Consider the following 12,662-nt stretch of genomic DNA (forward strand, 5'->3'; position numbering starts at 1 on the left):
CTTATTCCTCATGAAGAAAGCAAGACAATGACACACACCGTGACGTCAGACACAGTAGTAAAGATTACACCGGTGCTCACTTTTGGGCTGAGAACCAGTCCCACTGACATGCCTCAAACAGGAATTTCCTGACTCTTTGCCTCCCGTTGTTCAATCAACGAGACATTCAGATTTCTGCATCGCTGAAGCACGCAGGCTCAGCTGCCGGCTTTGTTGACCCTGTTCCTCCCGTGTGCCCGTGATTACCAGGACCGTATGGAGACCGCGGTGTTGGCAACTGTTAATCCACGAGACAAGGACTGGCACGTGGCACGGAGACTTTGCCCAGAGCCAGAGCTGTCTGCCACCCCCCTCTCCCCCTCTCCCTCTCAGCTGCAGGCTCTAGCCGCTTGCCTCTGGCTGCTCGGCTGCAGTCAAATCTAGGACACGTCTTGATCTCTTGATAACCCACAATCATAGCGACCAAGACTCTTGTGCGCTATTATAGGGGTTTTTGTGTTTGTTTACCTTCTATGAAAAATGGTAATGTCCTTATTATTGTGTGAGTGTGGGACTCCAGTATACTGTGGAAGCCTGTTTGAAAGGTAACATAGTATTAAATATATGAGTGGACACAAAGTGTCAGAGCTGGTTCAGGGTGCTTACCCACATGTTTGCTGAGTCGTGCCATATTTAATGACATCAGTCCCAGCCTACACTTGCTCATCTCTGCTACTTTAACTACCCTCACCTGGCCACAGGTTCTTGTATCTCCTCCTCGTTCTGTGTTTGTTCTCATGGAGCTCTGTTCTGGGCTCCTACTCGATGCTCTCCATAGAAGCACATGGAAGGACAGGTTTACAACTGACAGCAAAATGACAGCAGATAAAAATATTAGTTAGAATTAATGGAAAAATTGAAGCTATAGTTGTGCTGATTGAAGTGCTAAGGCGGTAAAAAGGTGATAAATGTGTGTGAATATATTTGTTTTTTACACCAGAGCAAAGCCTAGTTTAAAAAAAAAAAGCTATTTGGACCCATTTTTTTAATTAAAAATGCTTAAATTTGCAGTTGATATATTAACAGTCAGTGTAATGATGCCATGAATCACTCTCTGTTAGATAGTTTAAGGTTCTCTATCAAAGAGCTTAGCAAACAATAGGAATACAAAACCTGACTGTACGTTGGTGCTTGCTGTACCTTTGAGACACTTATAGAAAAGACGTCTTTAAACAAGCTGAGCGCTGAGCGTGGTTTCTCATTTAAAGGAACCACAACTGTGTTCCTCTGAGACCCGAGCCTCCAGATAACAGTTCCCTTACACCAGCAGACCAGATAATGAAGGCTGCTTCAATGCTGTGACGCTGCTATGGAAAGTCACGAAGTCTTACGTCAGGCAGATCGAGGCCAGCATCGGCAGACCTCAGTGGTATTTGATCGTCTGGCCACTTTCCTACGAGAGCAGCTCTGATTACACAGACATGTGGCAGACGTGACACACTGCCAACAGTCGACAGAAGCAGCGTCCAGCCCATTACAAATGACCACCTGTTGACATCACGCAGGGCTGCTCTGTGTGATGGTGTAAAGATAGTGCTACTCCTGCTCACATCGCTGATTCTCAAGAGAAGTCCTCACAGAGAAAACCACAGTGAGAGAGTGCATCTATCTCCGATGATAAGGATTTTGAGATCCATACATTTTATTTTAGGTGCCTGCCAAAACATTTAAGCTATGCATAAATGTTAATGGTTTGACGGAGCCGAGGCAAACCTGGCTACATGTGACCTCCAGTCCAAGCCGTGACCTCAACAAAGTCCAGGACTAAGTTCAGCAGTCACTAAGAATAAAATAGGCTTCCTCCATGTCCTGTGCAGAGCCATGAAGTGGAGCACACTGTCTGTGACCCCTACTTTAAGCCTGCTTAGTGTGACAGTAGGTCAGTCATGAAAACGGTTTCACCAACCTCAGTGTCAGGAACCTCGAGGCCACAGGGCCACAGGGCCACAGGGCCGGGCAGTCTGTGGCTCCTGGAGCTGTGGCTGCTACTGAGTAAATACTCTACAATTAAAACAGTCTTTATCATATTTAAAGTCTAGCTGAATGCAATCTGTTCAGTCACTGTAATCACTCGGGGTGTGTGTGTGTGTGTGTGTGTGTGTACTAGTGACAGTCACAGCCTAGAGAGGCTGAGGTCATAGCCACAAAGTCAGCATAACGGGGAGGAAAAGAAACAAACCCCTGCTTGTCTGTCTGTACGGGTATATCGATGGCACACACACACACTCATACCAACGAATGTGTGAGTGGGAGGGTATTAACATCTTCATGGAGACCAAAAATTGGTAGTTTGCTATACTTGTGGGGACAAACAGCCCTTGTGGGGACCAAAATCCCGTCTCCATGAGTTTGAAGGCATTTTTGAGACTCAAAATGTGGTTTTAGTGTCAGGGTTACAATTAGGTTAGGGTCAGGGTTAGGCCTCCATTTTTGATGGTTGGGGTAAGCAGCTAGGGAAAGCATTATGTCAATGAGATGTCCCCACAAGGATATAAATACACACATGCGTGTGTGTATATGGATGGCGCGCACACACACACACACACACACACACACACACACACACACACACACACTCTCTCTCTCTTGGCTGCCTCTGAGCACATGCCCTCACATTGGTTACTCTGTGACACATTGCCATAAAGCGGACTGTGAGGTGTGTGTGTGACCTTTGCCAGAAATAGAACGACACACGAAGAGTAAGCGGCACACCTACATTTAACTTCAGCCATCGGAGACCCCTGCTGGCACTCCCCAGTACAGGCTGCTCAGTTCACTGACACTGGAGTGATGCAGACATCGGCATGGTCTGATTGATCCTTTAAACACACCTTCTTCTGTTCTCAGGTGTCCGATCCCATCCCGATGAAAAGGTCTAAACATGACGACCTCTCATCACAAACTCCGCTGGCCGACAGAGCGAAGCAGCACGACTGGCTGCAGTCCTTGCCAACTCCCAACAAGGTCAGTGTCAAATCAGGAGAACATGTTGGTGATCATGATGCACGACATGACACGTGATGTCATGTGAAGATGAACGGTTTGCTTTCTTTCGCAGATTTGTCATTTATCTGTTTCAGATCATCAAGCTCATTTTTATATCAGACACATAACCAGAGTGGAGAAAAAGTCCAGTTTTCATTCTGCTCTCCAAACTTCCTGGTCTATATGACGAAACCTCAAATGTTTGCAGTAACTGTGCAGAAGTGCTTTAAGTCAGCCACATCGGACAGTTTTCGAGTATGAAGTTTAAATTCAGAGTGAAGTGTGCTCTTTGACTTCAGATCCACACTTCATTTTGGGAGCCTCGACCTGCTGGTGTCTTGTGGAGTATTGACCTGCTGCATGACTTCAGTGTGCTTGAGGTTCACCTGAAACTGGCCTTTTTCTTCTTTTTATTCAGGCATGGCTTTGCCTCACAGCGCTCCCACTGGTGACAGTTTTCCACAGGTCTCTTTCTCATTGTTGAATCATGAATGCAGCCTGAGGCAAATTAGGCCTGCACTTGTTCAGATGTTGTTCCCCTTTCTTTTCTGAGTCGATGATGTGCTCTTTCCTCTCCTCGGAAGGTCCAGTACTCTTCCAAGTTTTCCACATGTGTGGATGCAGGCTCTCGCTGTGGAGCCTCAGAAATGACTTTGTGTCACAATCTAAAGAAAGAACTGAGAGTTCAGGGTTGGATAGCCGTTTTTCTCTTAATGAATCAAATCAAAAGTCAAAATGTTGTATTCACCTCAGTCGTCTTTTTCTACTACTGACATTTGTGTGACGATGTGAAACACGTAACTGACAAATATGCAAAAACATGTGAAATCAGGACACACAGCACTATCTTTAGATTTGGCATGCAGTGCTAATGGTGGCCACGTGCTGAGTGACGCTTGGTTGTACTGACCCATGTCCAGTGTGTCGAACACAGTAACACATTTACACCAACAACTGAAGTGACTCATTCTACTCTTTGTACCCAGAATAAACGGCAGCTTTCACCATAAGAACAGGAGGGAAATGTTCTGATACCAGTGACACCTGTCTAATATCCATGTTTCATATTTACATTATGTCAAAATGAAATTTTGGGAATATTAACCTTGTGCAAACAAATATTTGTTCTTTTTCTTTGAACATCCTAAAACATTTACAGTAACTTGCAGCTGTAACATGGTAAAGTTAATAAGTCCTAATAAAGTTATGATTTTTCAGAAGTAAATAAAATCTCATTAACTGATGAGTGCCAAACTGCTGTCACGACTGCTGAACAGTCCACTGGTGTAATTTCACCTCCCAGTTTGGAGGTTTGACCTCAGAGGAGTTTCTACAGTGTTCGAGGTTCATGGAGATTCTCAGAGAGCAGAGATCGCTGCGACACAAACCTGTCAACACTGCGACCGATTTTTCTTTGTGTGTTTATCTTTTCTTTCTCTTCTCCAACATATCAGAGTCCATTATTATAGTAAACCAATACTAGTAAGAAAAAATCATATTAAATACCATGAAGTAGAAACAAAAAGCCGTCATCCTCACCCACAGCCAGAGAAGGTTCATAGTGTAAGTGGGCTCCTGTTCTTGTTGTAGCAGTGGACCTGGGACTGTGAGCAGGAGTTTACATGATCACAACAGGGAACAGTTTCTTCACTGCATATTGTTGTTATGGCCAAGTTATAAAGATGTTTATGTTAATATTCACACGCTTATCGACTTTTCCTGTGAGCTGATAGTAAAAATGAATACATTTTATGTAGTTTTTTAATGGTTAGTAGTTGTGACCAATGGGAATGTCCTTGTTCAGTGTTGGTCAAGTAATTACTGATTACTTCCCCCCAAAAGTAATCTTGTTACTTTACTGATTACTTATTTTCAAAAGTATTAATTACTTAGTTACTTAGTTACTTTTTAAAAACACGATTTACAACCTGAATAGGTGATAAAGCGATAGATCTTTCAGCCCAATTCTACTTTTTCTGCATAATCCATCATGCAAAATGTAATCAAATGGAAAAGTCTCTTTTTAAAACTTGTTTTATTAGTTTTAATCTTTTAAAAAATTTAATTACATGCAACATTCTCTGACTGGAAGAAATTAGTTTAACATTTAAACCTATTTTCTGCACATTCCAGCACATAAAATAAAATATTTTTTCTGTTTACACTCAGTCTTTCAAATAGATGCAAGTAAAACACAGCAGAAAATAAATAAAATCAAAGACTCAGCGGTCCTGTTGCTCTATTTTCACCTGTAAAGCAGGAGCAGGGTAGGCGGAGGTTTGCCCTGGTGCAGGTGTGCCGCAGCGGTCAGTGGAAGAATCCTCGAGTTTCTCTGTGAATTTCCCATTACGTCGTTGCGCACTCGGTGCTTGCTTGGAAGTTTAGGGGTTTTTTCGCTGTAAAAAGAAGTTTTCTTCCCACGCACAACGGACGCTAATGTTTTTGTCACTTTTTATGGAATCAAAGTCAAAGTAAGGTCAGTACTTCCACGCTTTAAACGCTGCACGCTCATACTCTCTCCCACAATCGATATGTGATCCACTGTTGATCTGCACACAGCTGTTGTCACGAACGTCGCACTCGCTTACGTCACTGTCATGAGACACTCTCGCAAAAAATCACGGTTTTAGTAACGCAGTAACGCAGCGTTCCTACGGGAAAGTAACGGTAATCTAATTACCGTTTTTGCAATAGTAATCCCTTACTTTACTTATTACTTGAAAAAGGTAATCTGATTAGCCATCTCTGTCCTTGTTAACCCTAAACTCTGTGGCTCGGTGTAATTTCCTCACTAACTTGAATCACTTTTGTTCTCCAGGGGCTGAACTGCATTCAGTCCAGGCAGAGGCCCTCAGCTTTCAGACCCTGGTCCCCCCACATCTCTGCGGGTGATAAGGAGCCCTCCAGTAACCCGCTGGCTCTGCTGAGAGACAGGTGAGAACAGCACCAAGTCCATTATAAACCTGAGTTCAGTAGATGTGCGGTCTAAGGGAAGCTGCTGCTCATGAGGATGGCAGTTGCTTCACTTAGCTGGGTATGTGGAGCTCCCACCCAGAGGAGTGCTCTCTCACTTGTCTGGGTGGGCTGGTGTCACAGGGGTCAAGTCTGACTGTTCCACAGCTTCCCACACTCTACCATTCACACACATTTGACACACTCATGCCGTGGGCACCCACTTGGCACAGTGCTGCCAGCGCAGTCTGCAAAATATCACAGATGATCTGGCCCAGTTTCTCCTGAAGTGGGAGGAAAGAGCTGCGGGCGCTTTGACTGTTTCCCAACGCGTTTGGCTGCTGAGGCTGTTCAGATTGGACTGTGTAACACAGCAGTAACAATCCGTACTATTGGATCTCTGTCTTGATAATCGCGTAACCTGGATTTAGGTTATTGTATGTAAAGCAACACGCGTCATGCTGGTCTGGTTTCGTTTTAGCTTCTACAATTACAAGACCCTAGAGAATGCAGTGGCCCCCAACGTCGCCCTCACTCCGCTACCACTAGGCAAGGTAGGGCCTCTGTCCCCATCGATACCCAGCACTTCCTACCCAAGTGGAAGCGAACCTCCAGGTGAGGGCGCACACCCCAACACCAGGCCTCGCAAGAGGAGAGCTACCGAGGAGCTCCAGTCCACAGCACATGAAATCCCTCGGCCTGCTTCCTCAGCAGCCTGCAAACCTCCGCTGCCTCAGGATGACAAGGACTCTGAGGTGGAGATCGAGGTGGAGAACCGCGACGAAGGTAAGAAACGAACGCTTTAACGATAATCAGATGTGTAAAGGTTGTTTCATTGTTTGGCTAAATACATGTAGCCCCGGTCAGGTGATCGTTTCATCCTCTCTCATCTCCATGGCCTTTTCCAACAGCTGTTTCGTCCATGTCCTCCCTGTCGTCGCCATCTTTTACCTCATCCAGCAGCTCAGCCAAAGACTTGAGCTCGCCCGGTGTCCAAGGTCCCATCTGCACTATCGCGTCAGCCGAAAGCACGGCACCGGCAGCCACATCGGTGGCAGCACCAGCCCCTGTCACCTCTTCAGAGTCGGGCCTGGAGTCAGAGCTGGAGAGCCTGAGGCAGGCGCTGGACAGTGGGCTGGATTCCAAGGAGTCGAAGGAGAGGTTTCTGCACGAAATAGTTAAGATGAGGGTGAAGCAGGAGGAGAAGTTGGGATCGGCCCTGCAGGCGAAACGAAGCCTTCAGCAGGTAATCCTTGTTGGAAGGCAACATGAGTATTATCCTAACTTTTGTGTATTTGCATTAAATACAAAGTGCCAAGGTAAAGAGTGGAAGCATAGGTAAATGGGAACTAACACATTTGCATTGTGTGACATGAAGTGGACTACCCTACAGGGGCCGTAGATTTAAATTTATCACTATGACTTGTGTTTTGGCTTGTTTTAGCCGTCCTTAACAAAAGCTCTACACTCCACAGAGTGTGCACACACAGGAGATTCACTGAGCTTTAGTAGAAGTCACTGTCGTTCCCCACAAAGCTTAGCATGAGTTGGCAAATGATAACAGTGGCAGCGGATGTTGCTGCAAAGGGAAAGGCCAAACTTCCATTTTTATTTTTGAGCAACACAAGATGCATGCAGAGAAAGAAAAGCAGCCAGACGCCAGTCTACTTTCACTTTCCATTAGAGCTTAGTGCATATCCATGTCCCCCACAAGCTAAACCAGCAGCAGAGCCTCTGCTCTCCTTCCTCCTGTGTTTAGCTCAGTTCATCCTCATAGCTTTGTTTTCATTTCAAGTCTCTGTGAAATACAGGCTGTGATGGGGATGGACTTTTAGTTGTCACTGTAGGAACCAACAAAGCTTGACAGATAAGTTAGTCCCAGCTGCTCGTTTCCCATGAGAAGGCGATGGGCGTGTTGCCACGGCACAGACTGACTCTCTCTTAGAGATTTAGAGGAAGTAAACCCAGACTCTGTCAGCTGAACTGGCTTAGTGTAAACACTGACACTGAAGTGTGAGCAGTTCAGAGACAGGACTGTGACAGGCAGCGGGGCGGGTCACGTTCCTACGATGCTCATTTAAGATGTTGTTTAAGCTCTGTGGGCACTCCGAGTTTCTCTCAGTGACGCATCCATGTCTACGGACATAGTTTAGTTCATTCCTTTTATTGAAAAACGTGCCTGTTTGGAAGACAAACAGAAAGACTGTAACATTTGAGACATTCAAAGACAACATATTCTGCTTTAGGACAGAATGCTAAGCAGACCCAGGACCAGCCGTAACTCTGAGTTTGAGCGTGAATGGTAAGAGGCTGCTAACCCCCGGCTGTTGTGTTCTCTACTTTGAAGGAGTTGGAGTTCTTGCGGGTGGCCAAGAAGGAAAAGCTGCGGGAGGCGACTGAGGCAAAGCGCAACCTCAGGAAGGAAATTGAGCGTCTGCGAGCTGAGAGTGAGAAGAAGATGAAGGAAGCCAACGAGTCAAGGATCCGCCTGAAGCGGGAGCTAGAGCAAGCCCGACAGCTGAGGGTCTGTGATAAAGGCTGTGAGGCTGGGCGACTCCGTGCAAAGTATTCTGCACAGGTGATGATTCAGCTTTCAAATCCCGTGTGTAATCCCTGTGAGCCAAAAGATCAGGATGTTTGCTTTAAAGAGCACAGATAAAAGAGGGACAGCCACTGTTGTTGTTTCAGTTCAGCTTTCAGAGATTGGCAGTTCACTGCATTCGTATTCTATGAGCAAGCACCTGGTGACAGGATGTAACCTGCTGAGAGAAACTTCTCACTTCCTGAATATAGGATCAATATTCCAGGGAGGCGACGTCAGCTCTGCTTGTGAAAAGCAAGATTCAAACCAACTGACTCCTTTGGGTGTCTTTGAGTACCAACGCTACACACCTGTGTCAAAATTAAGCCGCCCTTTATTCTGCATCACTTTTAGCTTTGTTACAGTTTGAACAAACTTGTTAAAGCATTGGCTGTAAGCCTCGCTCGTTTTAACATTGACTCCCACTTGGAGCCACTGCCAAGTGGCTGTTTGAGGAAACGCAGGAAACTTCCAGGTCGTTCATTCTTTAGCCCTGAAACAACATTTTTACAGTGTATTCTTATAGTTTTTTTGAGTACATGAGCCCAGTTAGTCTGAGTTGTGTAGAGTGAGGTCGGTGCTTTTGACTCCAGACCGTTCTGCTCTCCTCTGCTGTACAGTCCCAGCTGATTTGTGCCCTTGCGTTTTGCAGATCGAGGACCTCCAGATGAAGCTGCAGCATGCCGAGGCCGACCGTGAGCAGCTTCGAGCCGACTTGCTGCACGAGCGAGAAGCTCGGGAGCACCTGGAGAGGATGGTGAAGGAGCTACAGCAGCAAATCAAACAGTAAAAGAGACGGGACACCCAAGGACATTCCCACTGGTGACAACTAACCAAGCAGCCAGCCTTACAGCTGAACCTTTTCCATTTGCCACCATGATCGCCACCCCACGAGTCCCACAGGTCACCCGCATCACACCACTGTTCCTGTGCTTGCCCCTCAGTTTACTGAACACAAAACGTAAGACTTCAAATGGAGACACAGAGAAGAATGGAGGAGCGTTGTCCTTGTGCATGAAAAGTCTAGTGGTACCGTAGAGGAATGACTGGAAGCATGCATTTTCTGAAGCACTGACTTTTGCACCTCTGAACTCGTAGAACTGAAAACTGGAGCACAGTGAACGGCTCTGTAGTGCTGAGTGCGGCTGTGCCTGGATTTTCCTTCACAAGGACACAAGGAGAGGCTGTAGGACTGTGATATAAACTCATAACAATATAACATCAACGTGTGCACCTGCTGGGAGGTGTTACAATGACGTGGCCAGGAGGGAAGGCCTCCACCAGCGCCTCCTGCCACGATGAACCATAGGAGTCTGAAGACATTATAAGCTATTTAAGAGATTACATAGCGATATGTAGAGTACACAAAGAGCGTTTTTCTGTTTTTCTGTGCTATTGGAGGGAAAAATGAACAAATGGACTTCCCAATGTGCTGCGGGGGTTTGTCAGGGAGCCATCGCAGCCCATTGGGGCGACTCCCCAAACACGATAGGATATGAAAACATGGCAAATGATTTTAACATGAAAGATTAGGTTTGGCTTTGTGTTCAACAGGCACATTTTCCATTTCAAATGAAGCCTCAAAGATGATCCCTACCAGTCACTTGGTGACGAGTTTTTAAACGAGCTCTTTTATTGGATGCTCTGCATACACTCACATACAAGTCGCATTTTATTTGAGTGTTTGAGTCCTGAAGTCTGTAACACACTCCAGATGTTTTCGTGCCGTCGCAGTGGGCTGGGTGGTTGGTCTTGTCCGTAACCACAAAGTGTTCATTTGAATTAAAGTATGTACATATAAATATACCTTTCTTTTTTTAAACTTTACAATAATGAATCGCACTTTGTCATGAGGTGAAAACAGCCCCTCCCCCATCGTACTCCCACTATTTTCAGCAATCTTTCTTTGAAAGCATCATCTTATACGCGACTCCTACCATATAGCATTTTGTTGATTATATGCATTTTCAAAAGAATATTGCTGCTCTGTTTTCATTAGGAAAGTATTGTAAATAAGCAGGAAGCCGGCGTTGGGCAGCAGCACACTCTCCAGTCTGACAACAGGAGCACGAACAAACGTTGTATTCAGAAGCCGGAGGCTGTGAATCAGCCGCCACACTGTGGATGCAATACAATCAGAATGTACATTGTGTTGATGCTAGTTTTCCTTTAATTATTGATGTTGTTTTAAATGTGAAAATATTTTATTATTTGTCTGTTGTGTTGAAGTTTTTACTTTCTAAAGAAGAATACTTCAAACTAACAGTTCTGTTCACATTTTTAATAGAAAACTAATTTTCTTTATGCATGAAATTTGACAGCGTTTGCCATACTTATAGTCAGTTATTGGGCATTGATACTGTACATGTAAGGGTTTTATTGTGTTATGCAATATCAAACAATTTGTCTTATTTAGAAATGTTATTAAAAAAAAGCAACACGTGTATGTTGTTCTTAAGAGAAAATCAAACTTCACACAAAGAAAAAAACTAATCAATGCTGGAAAACCTAAAGTGCCTGAAGGAGGGCCAAAGGTTTCCAGAGCAGGACAGGTGATGCTGAAGCTGTCAGAGGGAGGGGTGTCACATCAAGCCCCGCCCTCGCTCTGCAGCTCTTTATATCAGTATTCTGAGAATCCACCAGTTTACTCATGTTTCCCTTTCAGCGCAACGAACAAACTTCACAATCCTAAAAAGCTTTGGGCGTTTTTCTGAACGATTGCTTTCCTCGCCCCGTACTTGAAATCAATTATGTGCACGCTGTGGCAAAAAAGCCACCTGCTTTGGCAAATTGTTACTCTGGGTTTGGCAGAGCTGAAATTGGTACATTTTGTAGTTGTTTTTACGAAATAGCTAATGGCCTTACAGTGCTTGTGGTTTTCTACAAAAGAAGGAGACAATGACATTTGGCTTTTTGTCCTCCTGACGTTTAAAAACACATTTTATTTTCTAAAGAACCATTTTGCTAAACGACGGCAGCAAAGCAGCAATAACAGTCCACATTAGTATACTAGCCAGTGTGAAGAGTTGAATAAGAATTTACAAATGTAAATATTTTTTCATTTACGATATTGTAATAATATATGTACATGGTGTTTCCTTTTTCAAAAACTCTTTTCTTACAATAGCTGGTGGGGAGTTTGTTTTTTTTAACTTTGTGTTTTAACTGAGATGTTTCAAAAACAGTTCATGCATAAGAGAATTTAATCTTCTTTTTTTTTTTTTTTTTTTTTTACTGTAGTCTTTATATGACATGACTTTTTTCACCACTCATGAATTTTTAACAGTGTGTTTGGGATCAGCTGACCTGCAGTACAGGTCGCACACAGCTACACCTACTATATCACCGTGCTGATTCTTTTCCCTTCATCCTCATGTATCTTTTTAGCCCTGTGCTGCTGCTAATACTATATACAGTACTAGAAATATTTTTATGTAAGAGGCGAGCGCTCCCATGTATTAATGCCACACATACAGTATGAAAAGAGGCTTGGCTTATTCATCTATTTCCTTTATTTTCTTGATTCTTCATGCCTTTCTCTTCCAGCGCCACTGTTCCCTTCTCTAACGATACAGATATATTGTAAAGGAAAGGACTTTATGAGATTATGTTTGAAAATAGCTATGCTTATATACTACAGTGACTGAATGTACAGTGTATAGATGCATTACCACAAATAAAGTTGTTTGTCCAGATAGAACGACCTTGCTTCCTGTTTTTGGTGCCTTGTTAGCAAACAGCTATTATTTGCACTCAGTGCCTTTTTTGTTTTCAATTCTGACCGATGGATTCAGTGCAGTTCACAAGGAGACTGCAAGAATACCTCGGTCTAAACCTTGGTGTTGTAAAGTGGAAATACACATATGTCTGGATTCATGTGTTGATAGTTCCTACTATCTGTGTGTTCCAGTAGAGAAGAAAAATAAAGTGTCCTTTTACCATCAAAGAAAGTTGTGAAGGAAAAAGAGACTGTGGAGAATCAAACTGCAGTTAAGATGGGCTGCTTAATAACGTGGCTGTCCATGTCTTTACCATTAAATGTCCTCAATGCAGACTACAACAATCTTACATGTGTGCTTCTACCGTGTTGTTTGGCACCGCCAAC

At 44.2% G+C, this 12,662-nt stretch overlaps 1 protein-coding gene across 1 annotated transcript in view; it reads left to right on the forward strand.

Annotated features, from left to right (window-relative positions):
* The window catches only part of skia (SKI proto-oncogene a), a 65,744-nt gene extending 54,055 nt beyond the window's left edge, over positions 1-11,689 (forward strand). Inside the window, 7 exon segments of the mRNA XM_085344713.1 lie at positions 2,887-3,003; positions 5,843-5,958; positions 6,458-6,762; positions 6,888-7,222; positions 8,324-8,554; positions 9,210-9,331; positions 9,333-11,689. Coding sequence (XP_085200839.1) covers positions 2,887-3,003; positions 5,843-5,958; positions 6,458-6,762; positions 6,888-7,222; positions 8,324-8,554; positions 9,210-9,331; positions 9,333-9,390 — 1,284 coding nt within the window. The 3' untranslated portion in view covers positions 9,391-11,689.
* The last annotated feature ends 973 nt before the right edge of the window (positions 11,690-12,662 follow it).

This window comes from Diplotaxodon limnothrissa, linkage group LG20 (assembly GCF_057381915.1).
Source record: "Diplotaxodon limnothrissa isolate DT_005_m linkage group LG20, D_limnothrissa_male_GT1.1, whole genome shotgun sequence".
NCBI lineage: Eukaryota > Metazoa > Chordata > Actinopteri > Cichliformes > Cichlidae > Diplotaxodon > Diplotaxodon limnothrissa.